This window comes from Macaca mulatta, chromosome 1 (assembly GCF_049350105.2).
Source record: "Macaca mulatta isolate MMU2019108-1 chromosome 1, T2T-MMU8v2.0, whole genome shotgun sequence".
NCBI classification, from domain to species: Eukaryota; Metazoa; Chordata; class Mammalia; order Primates; family Cercopithecidae; genus Macaca; species Macaca mulatta.
In genome coordinates this window covers 146995409-147023114 of record NC_133406.1, presented here as the reverse complement: position 1 = coordinate 147023114, position 27706 = coordinate 146995409, and the positions used below count along the sequence as shown (strand labels likewise).

The 27706-nt window shown below is 39.7% G+C and overlaps 1 protein-coding gene across 3 annotated transcripts in view; it reads left to right on the top strand.

Annotated features, from left to right (window-relative positions):
- Nucleotides 1-14241, top strand: part of CCDC18 (coiled-coil domain containing 18) — a 114523-nt gene extending 100282 nt beyond the window's left edge. For 2 of the 3 annotated variants that reach the window (XM_077952940.1, XM_077952936.1), the window contains 2 exons: nucleotides 6823-7290; nucleotides 13664-14241. In XM_077952940.1, the coding sequence (XP_077809066.1) occupies nucleotides 6823-7290; nucleotides 13664-13678 (483 nt within the window). In that variant the 3' untranslated portion in view covers nucleotides 13679-14241. The remainder of the gene's footprint in view (nucleotides 1-6822; nucleotides 7291-13663) is intronic. The other variant, XM_028847494.2, reaches the window with a different exon arrangement.
- The last annotated feature ends 13465 nt before the right edge of the window (nucleotides 14242-27706 follow it).

Here is a 27706-nt window from a genome sequence, read left to right as displayed (position 1 = left end):
TTCCCTTTCCTAGCCAAGTGAAGCCATGACAGACGGTACCTGAGAAATTGGGACACTCTTGTCCTAATACTGCACTTTTCCAGTGGTCTTAGCAAATGGCACATCAGGAGATTATATTCCACGCCTGGCTCAGTGGGTCCCACACCCACAGAGCCTTTCTCACTGCTAGCACATCAGTCTGAGATTGAACTGCAAAGTGGCAGCCTGGGCTGGGAAAGGGGCATCCGCCATTGCTGAGGCTTGAGTAGGTAAACAAAGTGACTGGGAACCTGGAACTGGGTGAAGCCCACCGCAGCTCAATGAGGCCTGCCTGCCTATCTAGACTCCACTTCTGGGGGCAGGGCATAGCTGAGCAAAAGGCAGCAGAAACTTCTGCAGACTTAAACGTTCCTGTCTGACAACTCTGAAGAGAGCCGTGGTTCTCCCAGCATGGAGTTTGAGCTCTGGGAAAGGACAGACTGCCTCCTCAAGTGGGTCCCTGATCCCCGTGTAGCCTAACTGGGAAACACCTGCCAGTAGGGGCTGACTGACACCTCATACAGCCGGGTGCTCCTCTGAGATGAAGCTTCCAGAGGAAGGATCAGGCGGCAATATTTGCTGTTCTGCAACCTCCGCTGGTGATACCCAGGCAAACAGAGTCTAGAGTGGACCTCCAGCAAACTCCAACAGACCTGCAGCTGAGGGGTCTGACTGTTAGAAGGAAAACTAACAAACAGGAATAGCATCAACATCAACAAAAAGGACATCCACACCGAAACCCCATCTGTAGGTCACCATCATCAAAGACCAAAGTTAGATAAAACCACAAAGATGGGGAGAAACCAGAGCAGAAAAAGCTGAAAATTCTAAAAACCAGAGTGCCTCTTCTTCTCTAAAGGATCGCAGCTCATTGCCAGCAATGGAATAAAGCTGGACGGAGAATAACTTTGATGAGTTGACAGAAGCAGGCTTCAGAAGGTTGGTAATAACAAACTTCTCCAAGCTAAAGGAGGATATTTGAATCCATCTCAAGGAAGCTAAAAACCTTGAAAAAAGATTAGACCAATGGCTAACTAGAATAAACAGTGTAGAGAAGACCTTAAATGATATGATGGCATGTCACAAGAACGTGACACATGCATAAGCTTCAGTAGCCAATTTGATCAAGTGGAAGAAAGAGTATCAGCGATTGAAGATCAAATGAATGAAATAAGGTGAGAAGAGAAGTTTAGAGAAAAAAGAGTAAAAAGAAATGAACAAAGCCTCCAAGAAATATGTGACTATGTGAAAAGACCAAATCTACTTTTGATTGGTGTACCTGAAAGTGATGGAGAGAATGGAACCAAGTTGGAAAACACTCTTCAGGATATTATCCAGGAGAACTTCCCCAAGGTAGCAAGGCAGGCCAACATTCAAATTCAGGAAATACAGAGACCACCACAAAGATACTCCTCGAAAAGAGCAACCCCAAGACACATAATTGTCAGAGTCACCAAAGTTGAAATGAAGAAAAAAATGTTAAGGGCCGCCAGAGACAAAGGTCCGGTTACCCATAAAGGGAAACCCATCAGACTAACAGTGGATCTCTCAGCAGAAACTCTACAAGCCAGAAGAGAGTGGGGGCCAATATTCAACATTCTTAAATAAAAGAATTTTCAACCCAGAATTTCATATCCAGCCAAACTAAGCTTCATAAGTGAAGGAGAAATAAAATCCTTTACAGACAAGCAACTGCTGAGAGATTTTGTCACCACCAGGCCTGCCTTACAAGAGCTCCTGAAGGAAGCACTAAACATGGAAAGGAACAACTGGTACCAGCCACTGCAAACACATGCCAAATTGTAAAGAACGTCGATGCTAGGAAGAAACTGCATCAACTAATGGGCAGAATAACCAGCTAACATCATAAAGACAGGATCAAATTCACACATAACAATATTAACCTTAAATGGAAATGGGCTAAATGCCCCAATTAAAAGACACAGAGTGGCAAATTAGATAAAGACCAGACCCATCATTGTGCTGTATTCAGGAGACCTGTCTCATGTGCAGAGACACACACAGGCTCAAAATAAAGGGATGGAGGAAGATCTACCAAGCAAATGGAAAACAAAACAAACAAACAAAAACAGCAGGGGTTGCAATCCTAGTCTCATAAAACAGACTTTAAACCAACAAAGATCAAAAGAGACAAGGCCATTACATAATGGTGAAGGGATCAATTCAACAAGAAGAGCTAACTATCCTAAATATATATGCATCCAATACAGGACCACCCAGATTCATAAGGCAAGTCCTTAGAGACTTACAGAGAGACTTAGACTCCCACACAATAATAACGGGAGACTTTAACACCCCACTGTCAATATGAGATCAATGAGACAGAAGGTTAAAAAGGATATCCAAGACTTGAACTCAGCTCTGCACCAAGTGGACCTAATAGACATCTACAGAACTCTCTACCCCAAGTCAACAGAATATACATTCTTCTCAGCACCACATTGCACTTATTCCAAAATTGACCACATAGTTGGAAATAAAGCACTCCTCAGCAAATGTAAAAGAACAGAAATCACAACAAACTGTCCCTCAGACCACAGTGCAATCAAATTAGAACTCAGGATTAAGAAACTCACTCAAAACCACACAACTACATGGCAACTGCACGACCTGCTCCTGAATGACTACTGGGTACATAATGAAATGAAGGCAGAAATAAAGATGTTCTTTGAAACCAGTCAGAACAAAGACACAACATATGAGAATCTCTGGGACACATTTAAAGCAGTGTGTAGAGGGAAATTTATAGCACTAAATGCCCACAAGAGAAAACAGGAAAGATCTAAAATCGACACCGTAACATCACAATTAAAAGAAATAGAGAAGCAAGAGCAAACAAATTCAAAAGCTAGCAGGAGGTAAGAAATAAGTAAGATCAGAGCAGAACTAAAGGAGAAAGAGACACAAAAAAACCTTCAAAAAAAATTCAATGAATCCAGGAGCTGCTTTTTGAAAAGATCAACAAAATTGATAGACTGCTAGCAAGACTAATAAAGAAGAAAAGAGAGAAGAATCAAATAGATACAATAAAAAATGATAAAGGGGATATCACCACTGACCCCACAGAAATACAAACCACCATCAGAGAATACTATAAACACCTCTGCACAAATAAACTAGAAAACCTAGAAGAAATGGATAAATTCCTGGACACATACACCCTCCCAAGACTAAACCAGGAAGAAGTTGAATCCCTGAATAGACCAACAACAGGCTCTGAAATTGAGGAAATAATTATTAGCCTACCAACCAAAAAAAGTCCAGGACCAGACGGATTCACAGTTGAATTCTACCAGAGGTACAAAGAAGAGTTGGTACCATTCCTTCTGAAACTATTCCAATCAATAGAAAAAGAGGGAATCCTCTCTAACTCATTTTATGAGGCCAGCATCATCCTGATACCAAAGCCTGGCAGAGACACAACAAAAAAAGAGAATTTTAGACCAATATCCCTGATGAACATCGATGCAAAAATCCTCAATAAAATACTGGCAAACTGAGTCCAGCAGCACATCAAAAAGCTTATCCACCACAATCAATATGGCTTTATCCCTGGGATGCATGGCTGGTTCAACATACACAAATCGATAAACGTAATCCATCACACAAACGGAACCAAAGACAAAAACCACATGATTATCTCAATAGATGCAGAAAAGGCCTTCAACAAAATTCAACAGCCCTTCATGCTAAAAACTGTCAAACTAGGTACCGATGAAATGTATCTCAAAATAATAAAAGCTATTTATGACAAGCCTACAGCCAATATCATACTAAATGGGCAAAAACTGGAAGCATTCCTTTTGAAAACTGGCACAAGACAGGGAAGTCCTCTCTCACCACTCCTATTCAACATAGTGTTGGAAGTTCTGGCCAGGGGAATCAGGCAGGAGAAAGAAATAAAGAGTATTCCATTAGGAAAAGAGGAAGTCAAATTGTCCCTGTTTGCAGATGACATGATTGTATATTTAGAAAACCCCATCATCTCAGTCCCAAATCTCCTTAAACTGGTAACTTCAGCAAAGGCTCAGGATACAAAACCAATGTACAAAAATCACAAGCATTCCTATTCACCAATAACAGACCAACAGAGAGCCAAATCATGAGTGAACTCCCATTCACAATTGCTTCAAAGAGAATGAAATACCTAGGAATCCAACTTAAAAGGGATGTGAAGGATATCCAAGGAGAACTACAAACCACTGCTCAATGAAATAGAAGAGGACACAAACAAACGTAAGGACATTCCATGCTCATGGATAGGAAGAATCAATATCATGAAAATGGCCATACTGCCCAAGGTAATTTAACGATTCAATGCCATCCCCATCAAGCTACCAATGGCATTCTTCACAGAATTGGAAAACACTACTTTAAAGTTCATATAGAACCAAAAAAGAGCCCACATAGCCAAGACAATCCTAAGCCAAAAGAACAAAGCTGGAGGCATCATGCTACCTGACTTAAAACTATGCTACAAGACTACAGTAACCAAAACAGTATGATACTGGTACCAAAACAGAGATACAGACCAATGGAACAGAACAGAGGCCTCAGAAATAACGCCACACATCTACAACCATCTGATCTTTGACAAACCTGACAAAAACAAGAAATGGGAAAAGGATTTCCTATTTAATAAATGGTGCTGGGAAAACTGGCTAGCTATATGTAGAAAGCTGAAACTGCATCCCTTCCTTACACCTTATACAAAAATTAATTCAAGATGGATTAAAGACTTAAATGTTAGACCCAAAACCATAAAATCCCTAGAAGAAAACCTAGGCAATACCATTCAGGACATAGGCACAGGCAAGGACTTCATGACTGAAACACCAAAAGCAATGGCAACAAAAGCCAAAATAGACAACTCGGATCTAATTAAACTGAAGAGCTTCTGCACAGCAAAAGAAACTACCATCAGAGTGAACAGGCAACCTACAGAATGGGAGAAAATGTTTGCAATCTACCCATCTGACAAAGGGCTAATATCCAGAATCTACAAAGAACTTAAATTTACAAGAAAAAATCAACCCCATCAAAAAGTGGGTGAAGGGTATGAACAGACACTTCTTAAAAGAAAACATTATGCAGCCAACAGACACCTGAAAAAATGTTCATCATCACTGGCCATCAGAGAAATGCAAATCAAAACCACAGTGAAATACCATCTCACACCAGTTAGAATGGTGATCATTAAAAAGTCAGGAAACAACAGGTGCTGGAGAGGATGTGGAGAAATAGGAACACTTTTACCCTGTTGGTGGGAGTGTAAACTAGTTTGACCATTGTGGAAGACAGTGTGGCAATTCCTCAAAGATCTAGAACTAGAAATACCATTTGACCCAGCAATCCCATTACTGGGTATATACCCAAAGGATTATAAATCACGCTGCTATAAAGACATGCACACGTATGTTTATTGTGGCACTATTCACAATAACAAACACTTGGAACCAACCCAAATGTCCATCAATGATAGATTGGATAAAGAAAATGTGGCACATATACACCATGGAATACTATGCAGCCATAAAAAAGGATGAGTTCATGTCCTTTGTAGGGACATGGATGTAGCTGGAAACCATCATTCTGAGCAAACTATTGCAAGGACAGAAAACCAAACACCAGATATTCTCACTCATAGGTGGGGATTGAACAATAAGAACACTTGGACACAGGGTGGGGAACATCACACACCAGGGCCTGTCATGGGATGGGGGAGGGGAGAGGGATAGCATTAAGAGAAATCCCTAATGTAAATGACAAGTTAATGGGTGCAGCACACCAACATGGCACATGTATACATATGTAAGAAACCTGCACGTCGTGCATGTGTACCCTAGAACTTAAAGTATTTTAAAAAAATCATATAAATCAATTTTAGATGAAGTAGTATAAAAACAGGAAAGAACTGAAATATGCATGTTAAACTTTTATTTTGTAATGCATTCTGTGGTTATGACAGTTTTAGTTATGAACACAGTATTTTTGAAAGCTACTTTAAGAACAGAAACTATCAGATTAAAATGGATAGGATTTAGAAATATGTATCTTATGGATACCTTTAAGAAAAGGCAAATGTATTTGAAAAGAAGACTATTATACTTACATTATTAAGCTTTTGAAATTTATATATCATCTCTTTTTTTAGGCTTTTTGGTTTTTTACTTTATGTAGTCTCCTAGGATCCCAAAGTTCAGTTAGAGGACCCAAATAAAAGACATGAAAAAAATAGAAATGCAAAGTTTATTTAACAAGGATTGATTTATTAAAAATTAATCACTTTTTTAAGTTTTTGAAAAATGTCTAATATAATAAAGCTTTCTTGTAATGAGAACACAAAAAGCAGAATAGCTTATATCTGTTTATTCCCTGTTGGAAATTCTGAAAGGGGTCTTTTTATGTCTACATGTGTTAGATTAACAAAAGCTAGCATACCTCTACACTTTTGCAGAGAAATTTTTAGGTGTAAGATTTCAATCTTGAATAGAAATTCATATTGTCATTAACACCAAAAAATATATATATATAAGGAAAATTAGTTTTAATGGAATTTCTTAGAATAAGCATATTTCAAATGAACACGTGTAATTTTCCCAAAGTGAACCTATCTTAAATAAGTAAAGGTTTTAAACAGAGCTTGGAAAATTCTCGAGAACTATCAACAGAATTCCTATACTGGGACAAAGGTTGACTTTCTAAAAGTCTATGATTTTCTAAGGAGTTCATTCATTTAACAAAAATGTTTTGAACACCTACTATGTACCAATTTTTCTGCAGGAATCAGAATTAACCAGATTACAAGCCAAAATTTCTGGACATGAAAAGGCAGAAGACACCAAGTTTCTACCAGGCCCATTTACATCTCCAACAGAAATTATGCCTGATGTTCAAGATCCAAAATTTGCTAAACATTTTCACACATCTTTTTCCAAGTGTACAAAATTACGTCGCTCTATTAGTGCCAGTGATCTTACTTTCAAAACTCATGGTGATGAAGATCTTTCTGAAGAATTACTACAGGACTTGAAGAAAATGCAATTAGAACAGCCTTCAACATCAGAAGAAAGCCGTAAGAATCTGACTTACACCCAGCCAGACTCATTTAAACCTCTCACGTATAACCTAGAAGATGATAGTTCTGAGAGTAATGACTTTAGCACGCTTAGTGGGATGCTAAGGTACATAAACAAAGAAGTAAGACTATTAAAAAAGTCTTCTATGCAGACAGGTGCTGGTTTAACTCAGGTATGTATTTTATATACTGTAAGTTGTAATATTTGTTTCCAAAACATATCATTTTGTTACTTGGAAGAAAATTCATGTATTTAAATGAAAAACTACTAATATTTGAAAAAGGAAGATTTTACATTTTAAACATTAAGTAAAATTAATACCAAAAGACATTTTCTCTAGGTCATGGTGTGAGATAATAGGGGGAGATAATAGGGGGAAAGAGAGAGGCAAAGGGAGACAGAACAGGAAGTAGAATGAAAAATAGGTAGATAGACATGGAAGTGCTTAAAAATTTAAAAAAAAACTGAAAAAAAGAAAAATGGGAAGAAGAAACTTGCAGTGAGAGGAATCCAGAGAAAGTAGGTTCTGAGGTGAATGTTCTCATAACTTCGTCATAATTTACTGTTCACTTGGGCTCAGTATGTCAGAATAAGTTATTGCTGGCTATCACTGTCTTTGGAAAGTTGATTTACTGATTAGCCATTATTTAAAAGTATGAATAAGTCCAGTGTTCCTTATAATTTTTCACCCTAAAGTATTTATGTTCATCTTTCCTTCTTTTATCCCTTTTCTCTTTAAAAGATACATCCCTCTTCTTTTTTAGAGAGAACCTCTTGAACATGTACTTTCAAGCCTTTAATATGCTTGCCTGTTTTGCTTCTCTGCTTCCTGATTTAATATGTATCTTCAAGCTTCTTTATTTACCTCTTCCTTTCATTTCCAGACATCTTAAAGTCATACCCACTCTAAGCTGGGTGCAGTGGCACATGCCTGCAATCCCAGCTACCTCGGAGGCTGAGGGAGGAGGATTATGTGAGGGCAGGAGTTTGAGACCAGTATGGGCAACATGGCGAGACCCCATCTCAAAAAAAAAAAAAAATTTATTCATTCTATTTCTCCATTGTTGTTACCTCCTTACTACCCTTCCCACTGTGTAACTTACTGTATTTGTCTCTTGAATATTAAATTTACTGTTTTCTTGAAAGTCACAAAAAAACCTCATTGTATAATACACAAATTTAGTATCCTCTTTTCAGCTTTTGTAGATTTAACTGTCCATTCCCCGTTTTGATATTTTCTCTTCTCTTGACTTTTATGATTTAATATTTTTCTGGTCCTCTTCTTATTCTGAACTAACTACTTTCTCACTTTTCTGCTCCTCGTATTCCTTATGTTCCACAATATAGGATTTAATCTGTAGTTTGCATATGGAAATAAAGAATCTCCTTTAGATAATGTTAGCTTTTTTAAAAATGCCTAACATCATTTTCAAACACATCAAGATAGCTTTGGTGGCCTGAACAGTTAAAAAAAATTCTTTTTGTAATAGATCCAAGACAAAGAAAAATTGTTGAATGAGGTTTTCTTCATAATACTTATTTTTGCCTGGCATTTAAGTATATGTCTATCTACTTGTTTATTGATTGTCTCCCCCACTGAAAATGTAAGCTCTGTGTGGACAGGGTATGGTCATTTCGCTTATTTCTATATTTCCAGTGCCTGGTATATAGTAGATGCTGAATAAATATTTATGAATGAATCAAATGGCTAAATAAATTATATACAGTAAACATAACTGTAGTTTTAAATGCTAGATTTCATCAGGTTGTGCTGGCCAAAATTTCACTTTTAGCATATTACTTTTAGCATGCAAGAAGTTAAAGATTCAGAAAAGGTAACTGAGAAATAATCAGTGAAATAGAAGAGAAATTAGGAGAGTATAATGTTTCACAATGTATTTCAAGGAGGGTGAGATCAATTGTGTCCAGTGTTGCTAAGTAAAGTGAAGATTGATAATTGACTATCATATTTGGTAATGTTGAGGCTTCTATGACCTTCATAAGACTGGCTTTAGAGTAACAATGGGAATGAAAGCCTGATGTAGAGTGGGTTTAGCATAGAATGGAAAGAGGAAATAGAAACACCAAGAATAGACAACTCTTTGGATAAAGAGTAAAGCAGAGAAATGAGGGAGATGTGATGTCAAGGGAGAGTTTTTGTTTTGCTTTTCAACATAAGAGAGAAAACAGCTGTTGGATAGTGATAGGAATGATCCAGTAGACAGGGAAACAGCAATTCAAGACAGAGTAGAAGGAGTAAAATCCTTAAGGTAGGCTTAAGAAATGGGATACAGGAGAGCAGTAGAGGAGTTGGTCTTAGATAAACGAAGGGGCAGTTCATCCACTGTAGTGGGAAGGAAGGCAGAATATGGGAGCACAGAAACACATGGAATGGAAGGTTTGGTAGTCGGAGAGAAATTTCTTTATTGATTGCTTTTATTTTCTTAGTGAAATAAGAAGCAGTGTTTTTAGCTAAGGCATAGTAAGATATTGGAAATTTAAGAACAGGGAAGGTATATGAAATGATTACTTACTTTGGAGAGTAGGAAAGCATAAACAGACTAGCAAAGTCTAGTAGAATTGCTAGCCAGATAGTTCTGTCATGTGGAACAACCGTGCAAGATACAGGACATCTGGCATCATTTGTCCCTGCCCATTGTATATCTGCAGCAGCATGTTCCTTTCTCGCCTATCATAGTGACAACCAAAAACTACCATCACAGATTTCTAGAATGTTCTGTAGAGGATGGTACTGCACCCTTTAAGAACCTCTGCTCTACTCCAGTGACCCTTGCAGTCATAGATATGCAAGACTCTCTTTTTGGTAAAAATAGCACCTAATTTATGCAGGATAAATTTTATAAGTACAGTGACAGATTGTGATCATAACAATACATAGCCTTTACTGTATGTCAAGCAAATCCTTTACATAAGTTAACTCATTTAATCCTTGTAACAACCCCCTGATAGGTACTATTATCTGAATAGTACCAAATGATAGTACCTAATAGTTCTACTGTAGCAGGTACTGTTATTACCCTTATTATATGAGGAAACTTGAGTCCCTGCTCTTAACCACTATATATAATATTTACATAATTGTGTTGGCATTTTCTTCAGTACTGTCTAATTACATAGTTTGGTCTTGCAGTTGCTTAGCCAGTTAAGGATTAAGAGTAGGAGTTAGCTGGGCATGGTGGCTTACACCTGTAATCCCAGCACTTTGGGAGGCTGAGGCAGGTAGATCATGAGGTCAGGAGTTCAAGACCAGCCTGGCTAAGAGGGCGAAACCCCATCTCTACTGAAAACACAAAAATTGGCTGGGCGTGGTGGTGCGCACCTGTAATCCCAGCTGCTCAGGAGGCTGAGGCAGATAATTGCTTAAACCCAGGAGGCAGAGGTTGCAGTGAGCCGAGATTGCACCACTGCACTCCAGCCTGGGCACCAGAGCAAGACTCTATCTCTAAATAAAAAAATAAACAGTAGGAGTTAAAAGTTACTACATAACTGATAGAATGATTTCTTACTCTGTAGGTTTTTGCAATATATATTTGAATTTTTCAAGTCGTTTCACCTAGTCATTTATCATTGAAGATCAAATTAAAATTAAATTTTCAAAATACTAGCTGGGTAAGGTGCCTCACACCTTTAATCTCAACACTTTTGGAGGCCAAACGGGGATTACTTGAGACTAGGATTTCAAGGCCAGCCTGGGCAGCATAGCAAACCCTATTTCTACAGAAAAATAAAATGAACAATTAGCTGGGCATGGTGGCGCACATCTGTAGTCCTAGCTACTTGGAAGCTGAGGTGGGAGGATCACTTGAGCCTGGTTCAAGGCTGCAGTGAGCTACTATCATGCACTGTAGCCTAGGCAATGGAGCAAGAACCCATCTCTAAACAAAACAAACGTAGCCTATTGTTAAACTTAAAAGATTGGATTCTTACAATCCTATCAAAGTTATATTCTGTACAAACATAGTTTTCTTGATTGTCAATGATACTCTACGTAAAGTTTTAAATGCATTAACCACAGTCAATACTCATAAGTTTAAGCTCACATGGAACTCTTACAGCGCATGAGCCTCAGTGACCACCTCATAGTCATTTACATGTATGTTGCATTAATAAATATATACTACTCTGTAAAATTTAATGAAAGAGATGCATTTTTATTTTTTTGAGACAGAATCTTGCGCTGTCACCTAGGCTGGAGTGTAGTGGCACGATCTCAGCTCACTGCAACCTCCGCTTCCCGGGTTCAAGCAATTCTCATACCTCAGCCACCTAAGTAGCTGGGATTACAGGCCTGTGTCACCATGCCCAGATAATTTTTGTATTTTTTAGTAGAGACGGGGTTTCACCATGTTGGCCAGGCTGGTCCCAAACTCCTGGCCCCAAGTGATCTACCCACCTTGGCCTCCCAAAGTGCTGAGATGACAAGCATGAGCCACCGTGCCTGGCCTGAAAGAGATCTTTTAAATTGGGATGTAGAGCCATGATCTGTAGCCTAGTTCAGGTCCTCAGCTTATTTCACCCACCACTTAAGTATGACATTGCATTGGTCTCCTATTTAAAAGCAGAATTTTAAAACTCTTAAACCAAAGAAATTATTATTTAAATAAAGTGTTATAAAGAAATCCAGTATGTCAAATAGATAACAAAGGTAGTTTATCTGATTGGGGGTAGGATATGTCTGACCTTTACCCAGTTACTTAAATCTACTCATGGCTGCTCATGCAAAAGCTCCGGAGCAGCCCTGGATTAATCATTAAGGAAAATAAGCAGGAGCATAGGGGACTAAGGGAAATGCCACAGAGTTATTTGTCCTAGCTATAATCTTCTTAATTCGTTCACTGCCACACTTGACTTTAGTAGAATTTTTAGTAATGGTCTTTATCTGCCATGTTCAAATTTAATCTGCACTGTTGAAAAATCATTTTCTGTGGTATGGTGAGTGACAAAAGTTTAAAAGTTTCATTTGAAAGTGTCATCAGGTATTACATTTGTTTCTTTACACATGGTGTGAGTTTCAAAACCAGCTAGCTTGGTCTGGATAGCATTTGACTCATCAACTGATTTGTCTAAAGGACTCTTAAGCATTTTTTTAAAGCAGTGGTAGGGCCAGGAGGCACCATTGTTGGGCTGTGCAGAGGGTATCAGCTGGCCTAAATCCAGCTATGCTTGAGAAAGTGCAGTCTTAAAGTCCACTGGTACAATGGAAAGAATGCGGAAATCAATACATGAGAAGTGTTTAATAAGTGTTAGCTCCCTTTCTTGTGTTGCAGCCCAAATACTATTTTCCTAATGGTTAAGTACGTTGGCACTTCCATTGAGAGTAAAGCCTCTTAACACAGCAGTGTTCTGCTTTCAGACTAACAAAAGCTTCAGAACTCAAAAAATTATACCTGTACACAATTTAGAACACAATATCAGCAAGTTCAGAGACTTCACATTAACTCTTATTCTAATCCTGTTTTGGATTAGAGCAGTGGAAGTGTTGTGAATACTGATTAATTAGCTAATTCACCATTTATTAGGAATTTATAAGAAGTTATTACTTCTATTTTGCTTATTTGTAGTTCTCAAGATATGGTACATATATCGTGCAGTAAGATGAAAAATAAGAAATTAGGAAATTAGCTATAGGGAAAACAAAGATAAAAAATATTAAACCAGGAGTACAGGTAATACCTAGAGACATGATAATATTTTCAAATTCACACCCTCAGTAAAGATGAAGGTATGACAAGAAAATTTGGCTCATATTTTTTAAAATCCCCTGGGCCTTTTTCCTCTATTTTTCTACTTTATGTTCAACTGCTTTTATATGCAACCAATTCTCTTTTGTCTTTTTCTTTTTCTGCTCTTTTTTCTTCTTTTAGTCTTCCTTTTTAATTGACTTTTTTCATGTAGCTATTCATCCTTGTTTATTGTGCTCTCAAACGATAATGTGACAGTGATGCCTAAATATGTTATTTTTACATTCCTTTTTTTGAGTTTTAAAATTAGTTTAACCTCATATTCACACCCACCTCATTCAGCCAGAATTGTTTGCTTTTATTTTTTATTTTATTTATTTATTTATTTTTTGAGATGGAGTTACACTCTTGTCTCCCAGGCTGGAGTGCAGTGGTGCATCTCGGCTCACTGCAACCTCCCACTTCAAGGTTCAAGTGATTCTCCTGCCTCAGCCTTCTGACTAGCTGGGATTAGAGACACTCGCCACCACACCCAGCTAATTTTTGTATTTTTTTGGTAGAGATAGGGTTTCACAATGTTGGCCAGGCTGGTCTCGCTCCTGACCTCAGGTGATCCACTCGCCTCGGCCTTCCAAAGTGCTGGGATTACAGGCATGAGCCACTACGCCTGGCCTGCATTCTATATTCATGTGGTTCATTATTGACTTTTTATGATTCATATTTTTCACTAGACTAAATATTTCTCTTGCTTTAAATTATACTCCTGTTATTATAGTAAACTTTTAATGCTCAATCAGCTTAGGAATACTTCAAATATTAATCTATTATTTTGCATTATTCCAGGGAGAAAATGTGTAATTAAAAGAAGATACCGATATGTTGAAAAAAATGGAATTTTTGGTACTGTGCTGTGTTTACTTATTATATGTAGCTCATACTTCATAGAAGCTGTTATTTTGCTTTTGAATAAATTTTATATTTCAATATTTTAAAAGAAAGCCCCACTAAAACTTAATTATATTTTTAAAGAAAATTTATTATTTTATTTATTGTTTTTTGGCTTAAACTTGCTGCTTTCCTTTGCTTTTTATATAAAAATCATTGTTAAAATGCATAAGTACATTGAGGAATGTAAATTTTTTTTGTTTTTGAAATGAAAGGCCTCACATATTTACTACTGAACCTAGCCAACCAATGCGTTCATAACAGATGCAGAGAGAAAAAATATATTCCCAACAAAACATGTCAAACTCTCCAGATAGTGGTGACATTTTCACCTTGATATGGTAACATGATTGTGACTTTCAGACAGCATAAATATGTTTGCCATCTCATGTGCAGTTCCTTATAGACCCAGCTTGGTTCTTCTCCATTGTCTCCTTTTGGTTTTATTTTATTAATAAAATCCTGATTTTATTACCAGTTTTCATCCGAATCCACTGGGGAACAGCACAATTTTGCTTTTGTTTCTTGGCCAGCAATTGCTTAATCCCAAAAGTCTTGTGAGAAGACATGGCGAGAAGCAGAGTCAAGCACACACCATGATGGCGGAGAAAGGAAGAGAGGCGAGGAATATCAGTTCTTAATCAGACTATTATTTGCAAATTTTTTTGGTAATACTTAATTTTTAAAATTAGCATAAATTTGTAACTCATTCTGCCAGAGGTTTATAATTATACTAATAATGGCTGATTTTCATGAGTCAGTTTACTGTTTATCAGTGACTATTCTAGGCACTTGTATTAGTCTGTTCTCATGCTGCCAATAAAGACATACCCCAGACTGGCCAAGTGCAGTGGCTCACGCCTGTAATCCCTGCACTTTGTGAGGCCAAGGTGGGCAGATCACAAGGTCAGGAGATCAAGAACATCCTGGCTAACACAGTGAAACCCCCTCTCTACTAAAAATACAAAAAAAAAAAAATATTAGCTGGGCATGGTGGCGGGCGCCTGTAGTCCCAGCTACTTGGGAGGCTGAGGCAGGAGAATGGCATGAACCTGGGAGTCGGAGCTTGCAGTGAGCCAAGATCATGCCACTGCACTCCAGCCTGGGTGACAGAGCGAGACTCCGTCTCAAAAAAAACAAAAAAAACCTACCCCAGAACTGGGTAATTTATAAAGGAAAAGAGGTTTTGCTTTTGTTTTTGTTTTGAGTTGGAGTTTTGCTTTTGTCACCTAGGCTGGAGTACAGTGGTGTCATCTTGGCTCACTGCAACCTCCGCCTCCCGGGTTCAAGCGATTCTCCTGCCTCAGCCTCCTGACTAGCTGGGATTACAAGTGCCCACCACCATGCCTGGCTAGTAGTTTGTATTTTTTAGTAGGGACAGAGTTTCACTATGTTGGCCTGGCTGGTCTTGAACTCCTGAGACCTCAGGTGATCACCCACCTCGGCCTCCCAAAAGTGTCAGGATTATAGGCTTGAGCCACTGCACCTGGCCAGAAAAGAAGTTTAATAGACTCACAGTTCCACATGGCTGGGGAGGCCTCACAATCAATCATAGCAGAAGGCAAAGGAGGAGCAAAGTCAAGTTTTGCATGGCAGCAGGTAAGAGAGAGCATATGTGGGGGAACGCCTCTTTATAAAACCTCAGATCTCATGAGACTTATTCACGATCACAAGAACAGCATGGGAAAGACCCACCCTTATTATTCATATTTTTGAAGATTTAAAGGAAGAGATGGCCATAATGAGTGAATAGATGGGGAGGAATCTTAGACAAATAGAAATCAATGAATGGGACAAGGTAGAAACCAGGGAGTCCCAATATGTTAGAGGCAGGCAGAAAAGAAAACTGAGAATGGATGTTTAGAGGTAAAATAACCAAATGGGACCTCTAGAACCAAAAATAATATTATCTGAACATTTAAAACTCCCAATATTGGCTTAACAGCAGATTGGTGATGACAGAAAAGTCAGTTGACTTGAAAGCAGATAAATAGTAAATTTCCACTCTGAAGAACAAAGAGAATATGATTGAATAAATATAAAAAGAGCATCTAAGACCTGTATGACAATATTAAGAGGAAAAGAAAGGGAAAATGAGGCAGGAAAAAAGGTTCTTATAGTTATGGCTGAGAATATCACAAATGTGGTGAAAAGATGACAACCTGTAGATTTTCTAAGCTCAACAAGCCCTAAGCAGGATTCAAAAAAAAAAAAAAAAAATCCTGCTTAGTCATATAATAGTGAAAATTCTGTAAACCAAACACAGAAATATCTTAAAAATAGAGAGAGAAAAAAATCCTTATGTAGGGGAACAGTGATCCAAAAGAAGGCAGATTTGCCATGAGAAAGGCTGAGACACACTTTTAAAAGGACAACTGTATTAGACTGTTCTCACACTTCTATAAAGAACTACGTGAGACTGGGTAATTTATAAAGAAAAGAGGTTTAATTGACTCACAGTTCCACGGGCTAGACAGGAGGCATGGCTCAGGAAGCCTTGGGAAACTTAAAATCATGGTGGAAGGTGAATGGGAAGTCAGCATGTCTTACATGGCAGGAGCAGAAGGAAGAGAGAGCAAAGGGGGAAGCGCTACACACTCTTAAACAGATCTTGTGAGAACTCTATCATGAGGCAGCACTAGGGGGATGGTACTAAACCATTAAAAACCACTTCCATGATCCAATTACCTCCCACAAAGCCCCACCTCCAATACTCAGGTTCAAAATTCAACATGAGATTTGGGTGGGGACACAAAGCCAAATCATATCATTCCAACCATGTCCCCTCCAACATCTCATGTCCTTCTCACACAAAATTTCAATCATCCATTCTCAACAGTCCCCTAAGTCTTAACTCATTTCAGCATTAACTCAAAAATCCATAGTCCAAAGTCTCATCTGAGACAAGGCAAGTTCCTTCCACCTATGATCCTATAAAATAAAAAACAAGTTAGTTACTTCAAAGATACAATGGGGGTACAGACATTGGGTAAATGCTCCCATTCCAAAAGGGAAAAATTGGCCCAAAACAAAGGGGCTACAAGCCCCATGATCCAATCACCTTCCACCAGGCTCCACCTCCAACACTTGGGATCACAATTCAATATGAGATTTGGGTGGGACACAAAGCAAACCATATCAACAATAGAATGAAAGTTTAAAGTATGGACAAAGGTACCAGGGAAACAAGCATAAAAAACACTTCAGGGCTATATTAATATCTGACAAAGTAGATGTCAAAAAATGAGTTTTGCCAGAGATTAAAAAAGGATGTTTTGTAATGGTAAAAGGATCCATTTAATAGGAAGACATACTCCTAAATGTGTATACACCAAATAACAGACTTTAGACACATGAAGTGAAATCTAACCGAACTAAAGGGACAAATAGATCCACATAGTGGGATAGTTTAACCTCCAGTTTTCAGTAATTAAAAGAATAAGAGACCAAAAAAATCAGCAGGGATAGAGAAGTTATGAATAATATCAAACTGATTTGACTTAACTGACATTTAAAGAATACTATAGAGCCAGGCATGGTGGCTCATGCCTGTAATTCCAGCAATTTGGGAAGCCAAGGTGGGAGGACTGCTTGAGCCCAGAAGTTTGAGACCAACCTGGGCAACATGGTGAAACCCTGTCTCTACCAAAACAAACAAAAAAATCAACCAGGCATGGTGGTGTGTGCCTATAGTCCTAGCTATTCAGGAGGCTGAGGTGGGAGGATTGCTTGATGCTTGAGCCCAGGAGGCAGAGGTTGCAGTGAGCAGAGATCACACCACTGCACTCCAGCCTGGGCAACAGAGCGAGACCATATATATATAATACATATTGTAGGCCAGGAATGATGGCTCACACCTGTAATCCCAACACTTTGGGAGGCTAAGGCAGGAGGAATGCTTGAGCCCAGCAGTTCAAGACAGGCAAGAACAACATAGCGAGACCCCATCTCTACAAAAAATTAAGAAATTAACTGCACATGGTGATGTGTGCCTGTGGTCCAAGCTACTCAGGAGGCTGAGGTAGGAGAATCTCTTGAGCCTGAGAGTTCAAGGTTGCAGTGAACCGTGATCACGCTACTGCACTTCAAGCTGGGCAACAGAACAAGACCCCATCTCAACAACAACAACAAAAAGCAGATTGCTATTAAATATGAGGGTCATCAGTGCATACAGACTGCCTAAATTAAAAGGCCTGACAAAAGCTACAAATCAACAGTTTTAAAATACTGGACATGAAGCAACAAAAGACAGTGGTTTCTGAGAGAGGGGTGAGCCCTTTATTTCTCCCAGCTTATTACCTGGAGTAAGTTTCTAGGCTGTGACCTTGGGTTGAAGAGGCAGAGATAGGAATCTGGGGAGGCTAAGAAGGCTAGAATTCACAGGGCACAGTATTAGAGAGGAGAGAGCTATACAGAGAACTCTGGAAATGAAAGGATCTCCCTCAAAATTTTCAGATGAGAAATCATCAGTGACTATATGTGAGGAAACTACACAAGACAAGGGAAAGAACCACTTGAATAATTGGAACAATCCTCAGAGCTCAGAAAGCTCTGACAACAGTTTTTGTTTCCATGACTAGGAGTGAGAAAAATCTCATCATTTTCAGGGCATCAGGTAGAATTCTCAAGAATGTTGCCTCAATAATGGGGAAATAAAGCCTAGTCTAAATGCCTCTTGGGTACTAGTTAAGAGTCATTTAAAGCAAAATCTGAAAGGATAAAACTTTTCAAATAATCATGTCCAAGAACAAAAGCTCAAGAATATTTATAGGAGTAAACTATTTAATAATGTAAAATTCAGAATGTGTTTAATCAAAAGTTACCAGGGCCAGGAATGGTGGTGCAGCTGTAGTCCCAGCTATTCAGAAAGCTGAGCAGGAGGATCACTTGAGCCCAGGAGTTCAAAGCTCTAGTGTGCTATGATCACACTATGAGGAGGCACTGCACTCCAGCCTGGGCAACATAGCAAGACCACATCTCTTTTAAAAAATTACCAGGAATGGAAAGAAACAGGAAAATATGACCCAATAATGATAAAAAGCAATCTAAACCAACCAGAAAAGACATAGATGATCAAATTAGTAGTCAAGGCCACTAAATTATTACAACTGTATTCTATACGTTCAAGAAGCTAGAAGAAACACTGAACATGTTGAGTAGAGACATGGAAAACATAAAAAGGAAACACAACTTTGGGAGATTAAAACAACAATATTTGATGAAAAATAAATTGGATGAGATGAACCGGAGATTATATATTGTAGAGGAAAGATTAATGAACATGAATACAAAACTAGAAACTATCAAAATGAAACAAAAAATTGTAGAAAAACAAGTGAGCAGACCATCAACCAGCTGCAGGAAATCTTCAAGAGACCTAATATACTTCTAAGTGAAGTCCCTACAAAACAAAAGGTAGAGGGGAGGGGGACAAGGGGAAACAAAAATTCTAAAAAAAAGTTTTCAAACCTCTTGAATACTATACTAGAAACTATAGTGTGTTGTGGGGTTTATAATCTATGTAAAGTAAATCTATTCCAATAATAGCATAGGGATTGTGAGGAGGGAAATGGAAGTATACTGTTTTTGGTTTTTGTTTTGTTTTGAGATAGAGTCTCGCTCTGTTGCCAAGCTGGATTACAGTGGCGCAATCTCGGGTCACTGCAATCTCCACCTCCTGGGTTCAAGTGATTCTCTTCCCTCATACTCCCGAGTAGCTGGGTCTATGGACGCCACCATGCCCAGCTAATTTTGGTATTTTTAGTAGAGATGGGGTTTCACCATGTTGGCCAGGATGGTCTCAATCTCCTGACCTCGTGATCCACCCACCTTGGCCCCCCAAAGTGCTGAGATTACAGGCATGAGCCACCACGCCTGTTAAGGCTCTTATATCTTATCTCAGGTATAAGAGTGAAATATCACCTGAAGGTAGACTGTGATAAGTTAATGTTCTATATTAAAAAGCCCTAAAGTAACTTTTAAAATAACACAACAAAAAGTTATAGTGAATAAACCCAAAAATAAAATAAAATGGAATCACAAAAAGTAATTTTTCCAAAAGAAGACAGAAAAAGAGTGAAAAGGGAGAAAGGAATAACTGGGACAAATAGAAAACAAATAGCAAATGGTAGAATAAAGACAACAAAATCAATAATCACATTAAATGTAAATGGCATAACCATCTTCATTAAAAGAGATCATCAGGTTGTATCAAAAAATGAGACTCAGCTCTCTGCCACCTATAAGAAACAATACTATCTACAAGAAGTGCAAGACAGAAATAGATTAAAAGGATTGAAAAATATGATATGCTAACACTGATCAAAATAAAGGTGGGGCTGAGCATGGTGGCTCACACCTGTTGTCCCAACACCTTAGGAAGTCAAGGCGGGCAGATCACTTGATGTCAAGAGTTCAAAACCAGCCTGGCCAACATGGTGAAACCCTGTCTCTACTAAAAATACAAAAACTTAGCTGGGCGTGGTGATGCATGCCTGTAATCCCAGCTGCTCGGGAGGCTGAGGCAGGAGAATCACCTGAACCCAGGAAGTGGAAGTTGCAGTAAGCTGAGATCACGCCACTGCACTCCAGCATGGGTAACAGAGCAAGACTCCGTCTCAAAAACAAAAACAAAAACAAAAAACAAAACAAAACAAAAAAATAAAATAAAGGTGGAGTGACTATATTAACACGAAAGTTCTTTCCAGGACAAATATCACCAGAGATAAAGAGGGTAATTTCATAAGGGCAAAAAGGTCAAGTGATCCAGAAGACAACAATCCTAAGTGTATATGTAACTAATAACAGATCTTCAAAATGTGTGATATAAAAGCTAATAGAACTGCAAGGAAAAATAGACAAATCCAGAATTAAACTTAGATATTTCAATACACCTTTCTCAATAACTTATAGAAAAAGTATCCTGAAAAATAATAAGATATAGAAGACAGGAACAACAACGTAAAACAGTTAAACCTGACATTGCTAGAACACCTCATCCAACAACAGCAGAAGATATATTTTTAAACTATGCAGGAAACATTTACCAGTATAGACCATGTTCTAGGACATAAAACAAGTCTGAGTAAATTCAAAAGGATCTAAGACATACCAAGTATGTTGTCTGAACACAATGTTGAGTTAAATTGTAAACATATAGCAGAAGGAGGTATCTGGGAAAACCTTAATTTTTGGAAATTAAATAACATACGTCTAGGCAGGTGCAGTGGCCCATGCCTGTAATCCCAGCACTTTCAGAGGCTAAGGCAGGAGGATCACTTGAGGCCAGGAGTTTGAGACCAGCCTGTGCAACACAGTGTGACCCCCCCCATCTCTACAAAAGTAATAAAAGTTTACCCAGGCATCGTGGTATGTGCCTGTCACATTGGCTGCTTAGGAGGCTGAGGTGGGAGGATCGCTTGAATCTGGAGTTCAAGGCTGCAGTGAATTTTGATTGTGCCACTGCATTCCAGTCACGGTGAAAAAGCAATACCTAGGCCGGGCGCGGTGGCTTAAGCCTGTAATCCCAGCACTTTGGGAGGCCAAGACGGGTGGATCACGAGGTCAGGAGATCGAGACCATCCTGGCGAACATGGTGAAACCCCGTCTCTACTAAAAAGTACAAAAAAAAACTACCCGGCGAGGTGGCGGGTGCCTGTAGTCCCAGCTACTCGGGAGGCTGAGGCAGGAGAATGGCGTGAACCCGGGAGGTGGAGCTTGCAGTGAGCTGAGATCTGGCCACTGCACTCCCGCCTGGGCGACAGAGCGTGACTCCGTCTCAAAAAAAAAAAAAAAAAAAGAAAAAGCAATACCTTTTCTCTAAAGGAGGATAAAGTTAACAAGAACTTTGTATAAAAATCCACAAAAAAGCTTCACCAGAGCATCCTTCTCCACCAGGACAATGCTCCTGCTCATTCCTGTCATCAAACAAGAGCAATTTTGTGAGTTTCTATGGGAAATCATTATGCATCCACCTACAGTCCTGATTTGGCTCCTTCTGACTTCTTTGTGTTCCCTAATCTTTAAAGAAATCTACAAAGAGCACCCATTTCTCTTCAGTTAATAATGTAGAAAAGACTGTATTGACATTATTAAATTCTCAGGAGCCTCAGTTCTTTAAGGAGAAACTAAATGTTGGGGATTGTTGTGTACAAAAATGTCTTGAATTTAATGGAACTTATGTTGAGAATTAAAAGTTTTATATTTTATAATTCCATTTTTCATAATAATTGGAGACTTCCTCATATCAGAGAAGAGGAAAGGTCTCAATGACTTCAGCTTCTACCTTAGGAAAGTAGAAAATAAAGAATAAACTGCTTCCCAAAGGAAGCACAAGAAAGGAAATGTTAAAGATCATAGTGAATATTAATGAAATAGAAAAAAACAATAAAGAATAAGGCACATCAAGATAGCCATATAAAAGCCTCCACCAATCATCTTTCCTTCAGGAACATCAAATATAACGACTATCTACCAAAAAAAAAAAATTCTTCATACAAACCAAAAAGCAGATGAGCACTCCCAATACCTGGTTTTTAACTTCATACTGCTGAAAGAGGCACTGAAGAGGGTGGGAAAGACAGTCTTGTATTGCTGATGCCACTCCTCTCCCATCCCCAGGCAGAGGCTGCATGGCACAGGGAGAATCTGTGCTCTTGTGGGAGAGAAGGAGAATGCAGCGATTCTGGGGCTTTGCATTGGAACTCAGTGATGCCAGCACCAGACAGAATTCAGCCAATGCCCACAAAGGGAGTATTTAGACTAGCCCTAACCAGATGGGAATCACCCATCCTAGCAGTTGGAAGCTGAGTGATATGTGGTGGCTGTGTCCCCAACCAAATCTCATTTTGAACTGTAGTTCCCATAATCCCCATGTGTCATGGGAGGGACACCGTGGGAGGTAACTGAATCAGGGGACAGTTACCCCATGCTGCTGTTCTCCTGATAGTGAGTGAGTTCTTACGAGATCTGATGGTTTTATAAGGGAATTTTCCCTCTTTGCTTGACATTTCTCCTTCCTGCCACCATGTGAAGAAGGATGTGTTTCCTTCCCTTTCCACCATGATTTTAAGTTTCCCGAGGCCTTCCCAGCCATGCTGAACTGTGAGTCAATTAAACTTCTTTCCTTTATAAATTACCCAATCTCGGGCATGTCTTTATTAGCAGCATAAGAACAGACTAATACAGTACATTGGTACCAGTAGAATGGGGCGCTGCTATAAGGATACCTGAAAATGTGGAAGTGACTTTGGAACTGGGTAACAGGCAGAGGTTGAAACAGTTTGGAGGGCTCAGAAGAAGACAGGAAAATGTAAGAAAGTTTGGAACTTCCTAGAGACTTGGAGGGCTCAGAAGACAGGAAGATGTGGAAAAGTTTGGAACTTCATAAAGATTTCTTGAATAGTTTTGACCAAAATGCTGACAATGATGTGAACAATAAAGTTCAGGTTGAGGTGGCCTCAGATGGTGATAAGGAACTTATTCAGAATTGGAGCAAAGGTCACTCTTGCTATGCATCAGCAAAGAGACTGATGGCATTTTGCCCCTACCCTAGAGATCTGTGAAACTTTATTTATTTTTTTATTTTTTTTTATTTTTTATTTTTTTTTGAGACGGAGTCTCGCTCTGTCGCCCAGGCTGGAGTGCAGTGGCGCGATCTCGGCTCACTGCAAGCTCCACCTCCCGGGTTCACGCCATTCTCCTGCCTCAGCCTCCCGAGTAGCTGGGACTACAGGCGCCCACAACCGCGCCCGGCTAATTTTTTGTATTTTTAGTAGAGACGGGGTTTCACCGTGGTCTCGATCTCCTGACCTTGTGATCCGCCCGCCTCGGCCTCCCAAAGTGCTGGGATTACAGGCGTGAGCCACCGCGCCCGGCAGATCTGTGAAACTTTAAACTTGAGAGAGATGATTTAGGGTATCTGGTGGAAGAAATTTCTAAGTGGTAAAGCATTCAAGGGGAAGCAGAGCATAAAAGTATGGAAAATTTGCAGCCTGACCTTGAGGTAGAAAAGAAAAACTCATTTTCTGGGGAGAGATTCAAGCCTGCTGCAGAAATTTGCATAAGTAGCAAGGAGCTGAATGTTAATCAACAATACAATGGTGAAAATATCTCCAGGGCATGTCAGAGACCTTCCCATCATGGGTCCAGAGGCCTAGGAATAAAAAATGATTTTGTGGGATAAGCCCAGAGGCCCCCTGCTCTGTGCAGCCTAGGGACTTGGTGCCCTGCCTCCCAGTTGCTCCCATCATGGCTAAAAGGGGTTAAGGTACAGTTCAGGCCATGGCTTCAGAGGGTGCAAGACCCAAGCCTTGGCAATTCCCATATGGTGTTGAGCCTGCAGGTACACAGAAGTCAAGAATTGAGGTTTGGGAACCTCTGCCTAGATTTCAGAAGATGTCTAGAAATGCCTGGATGTCCAGGCAGAAATCTGCTGCAGGGGGCCAGGCCCTCATGGAGAACCTCTACTAGGGTAATGTGGAAGGGAAACGTGGGGTCAGAACCCCCACACAGAGTCCCTATTGGGGCACTGCCTAATGAAGCTGTGAGAAGAGGGTCACCATCCTCCAGATCCCAGAATGGTAGATCCCCTGACAGCTTATACCATGCTCTCAGAAAAGTCACAGACACTCGATACCATCCCATGAAAGGCAGGAGTGGGGCTGTACCTTGCAAAGCCACAGGGACAGAGCTGCCCGTGGCTGTGGGAACCCACCTCTTGCATCAGCATGACTGGAATGTGAGACATGGAGTCAAAGACATGGAGTCATTTTGGAACTTTAGGTTTTAATGACTGCATTATTGGATTTTGGATTTTCAGGAGTCCTGTAGCCCCTTTGTTTTGGCCAATTTCTCCCAAAACAGGAGAAATTGGAGCGGATACATTTACCCAATGCCTGCACTCCCACTGTATCTAGGAAGTAACTATCTTGCTTTGAATTTTACAGGTTCATAGGCAGAAAGGATTTGTCTTGTCTTGGATGAGACTTTGGACTTGGCCTTTGGGGTTAATGCTGGAATGAGTTAAGATTTTGGGGAACTGTTGGGAAGGCATGATTGGTTTTGAAATAAAAGGACATAAGATTTGAGAGGGGCCAGTGGGTCAAATGATGTGGTTTGGCTGTGTCCCCAACCAAATCTATTTTTAATTGTAGTTCCCATAATTCACATGTCATGGGAGAGACCTGGTGGGAAGTACTGCTGTTCTCATGATAGTGAGTGAGTTCTCATGAGATCTGATGGTTTTATAAGGGGCTTTTCCCTCTTTGCTCAGTACTTCTTCCTGCTGCCATGTGAAGAAGGATGTGTTTCCTTCCCCTTCTCCCATGATTGTAAGTTTACTGAGGCCTCCCCAACCATGGTGAACTGTGAGTCAGTTAAATCTCTTTCCTTTATAAATTATCCATTCTTGGGCATGTCTTTATTAGCAGCATGAGAATGGACTAATACCCTGAGTTTCAACAGGCCTCACCATTGCAAGCTAATGTGCTCTGGTATCCTAAATACACTTGAAAGGCAGTCTAGGCCACAAGGATTGCAATTACTGAGCAACTCCTGGTACTGTGCTGTGAGCCAATGGACTTGGGGTTCATGCAACCCAGTGAGATGCCAGAGTGACCAAGGAATTGCTTGCATCACATCTCTCCCAACTCCAGTCAGCACCCCTCACAACTCCAGGAGAGACTTTCCTTTCACTTGAGAGGAAAAGGAAGAATAAAGAAGACTTTGTCTCACAACTTTGATACAAGCAGTAGGACAGTGAACCAAGCAGTGTCTTGAGGCCCCCTATTCCCACCCTAGCTTCCATATGACATTTCTAGATACACCCTTCGCCAGAAGGGAACCTACTTCCTTGAAGGGAAGGACCCAGTTCTGTCAGGATTCATTACATTTTGACTAAAAAGTCCTTGGGCCCTTAATAACCAGCAGTGATAACCAGGTAGTACATACCATAGATGAGACTCTAAGATGGCTAGCTTCAGGTATGACCCAGTACATGTTTTCAACTGTGGGAACTACAAAAAGAGACTACTAATGTTCAAGAAAAACACATGGGAGAGTAAAGAGGACTTTGTATTGGAGATTAGGTACCAGCTTAGCCACTGTGGGGTAGAGCACCAAGCAAGCTCTTGGTCCCTGATTCCAAGCCTTGGCTCATGGATGGCATTTATGGACCTAACCTGGGCCAGAGGGGAGCCCACTGCCCTGAAGGGTGAGTTCCAGGCCTGGCAGCATTCACTAAAAGCTGACTGAAGAGCCCCTGAGCCTTGAATGAATATCAGTGGTAGCCTGGCATTACTCTCTGTGGACATGTGTTGGTGGTCAACATGAGGAGCAACTCCTCTCTCTAAGGAAAGGGAAGGGAAGAGTGGTAAGGACTTTGTCTTGTGGCCAGCATAGCCACAGTGGAATAGAGCACTAGGTAGATTCCTAAGGTATCTAAATCTAGGCCTTTGCTCCCAGGTGGCATCTTTTGACCCACCCAGAGCCTGGGGGAACTTGCTGCCCTAAAGGGAAGGACACAAGTTTGGCTGGCTTTGCCACCTGCTGGTTGTGGAGGCCTAGAGCCAAGAGTGAACTTAGGCAGTAGCCAGGCAGTGGGCCTTGGGCAAGACCAAGTGCTTTGCTGGCTTTAGCTCTGACACAGTACTGTCCCAATGGTGGTGGCCGCCAGGGTGCTTGTATCATCCCTCCTCCAGCTCCAAGCAGCTCAGCACAGAGAGAGACTCCATTTGTTTGAGAGAAATGAAGGGAAGAGAATAAGAGTCTCAGATTGGTGATCTAGAGAATTCTTCTGGATTTTATACAGGACCACCAAGGCAGTACCTCTATGAGTCTACAAGAAGCATGGCATTATTGTGCTTGACGTGTTCCCTAATGTAGATATGGCTACAGTGACCAAAAATTTAAATCACAACACTGAAGGCCTTCTGAATACCTGCATTCCTTCTGAATACCAAGATGGGTAGGTACAAACAAGCCCAGACTGTGGATACTACAATAAATACCTAACTCTTCAATGCCCAGACAAGAAAACACCCACAAGGATCAAGACCATCCAGGAAAACATGATCTCACCAAATGAACTCAATAAAGTACCAGGGACTAATCTCAGAGAACAGAGATATGTCTCCTTTCAGATAATTCAAAATAGCTGTTTTGAGAAAACTCAATGAAATTTAAAATAAACCAAAGAAGGAATTCAGAATTCTGTCAGATAAATATAACAAAGAAATTGAAATAATTCTTTGTTTTAAAAGAATCAAACCATTTCTGAAGTTGAAAAATGCAATTAACATACTGCAGAATGCCCCAGAGTCAATAGCACAATTGATCAAGCAGAAGAAAGAATTAGTGATCTTGAAGATAGGCTATTTGAAAATACACAGTCAGAGGAGACAAAAGAAGAAAAGAATAAAAAAGAATGAAGCATGCCTACAAGATCTAGAAAATAGCCTCAAAGGGGCAAATCTAAGAATTATTGGCCTTAAAGGAGGTAGAGAGAGAGATAGAGGTAGAAAGTTTATTCAAAGAGATAATAGCAGAGAATTTCCCAAACCTAGAGAAAGATATCAATGTTCACATATAAGAAGATTATACAACACCAGGTAGATTTAACCCAAAAAAGACTACCTTAAGACATTTAATAATCAGACTCCCATTGGTCAAGGGCAAAGAATGGATCATAAAAGCATCAAGAGGAAAGAAACAAATAACACACAATGCAGCTTTAGTATGTCTTCAGCAGACTTTTCAGTGGAAACCTAACAGGCCAGGGGAGAGTGGCATGACATATTTAAAGTGCTGAAGGAAAAAAACAACACTTTTAGCCTAGAATAGTATATCCAGGAAAATATCCTTCAAATATGAAGGGGAAAAAATGCATTCCCAGAAAAAAGCTGAGGGATTACATTAACAGCAGACCTGTCCTAAAAAAAAAAA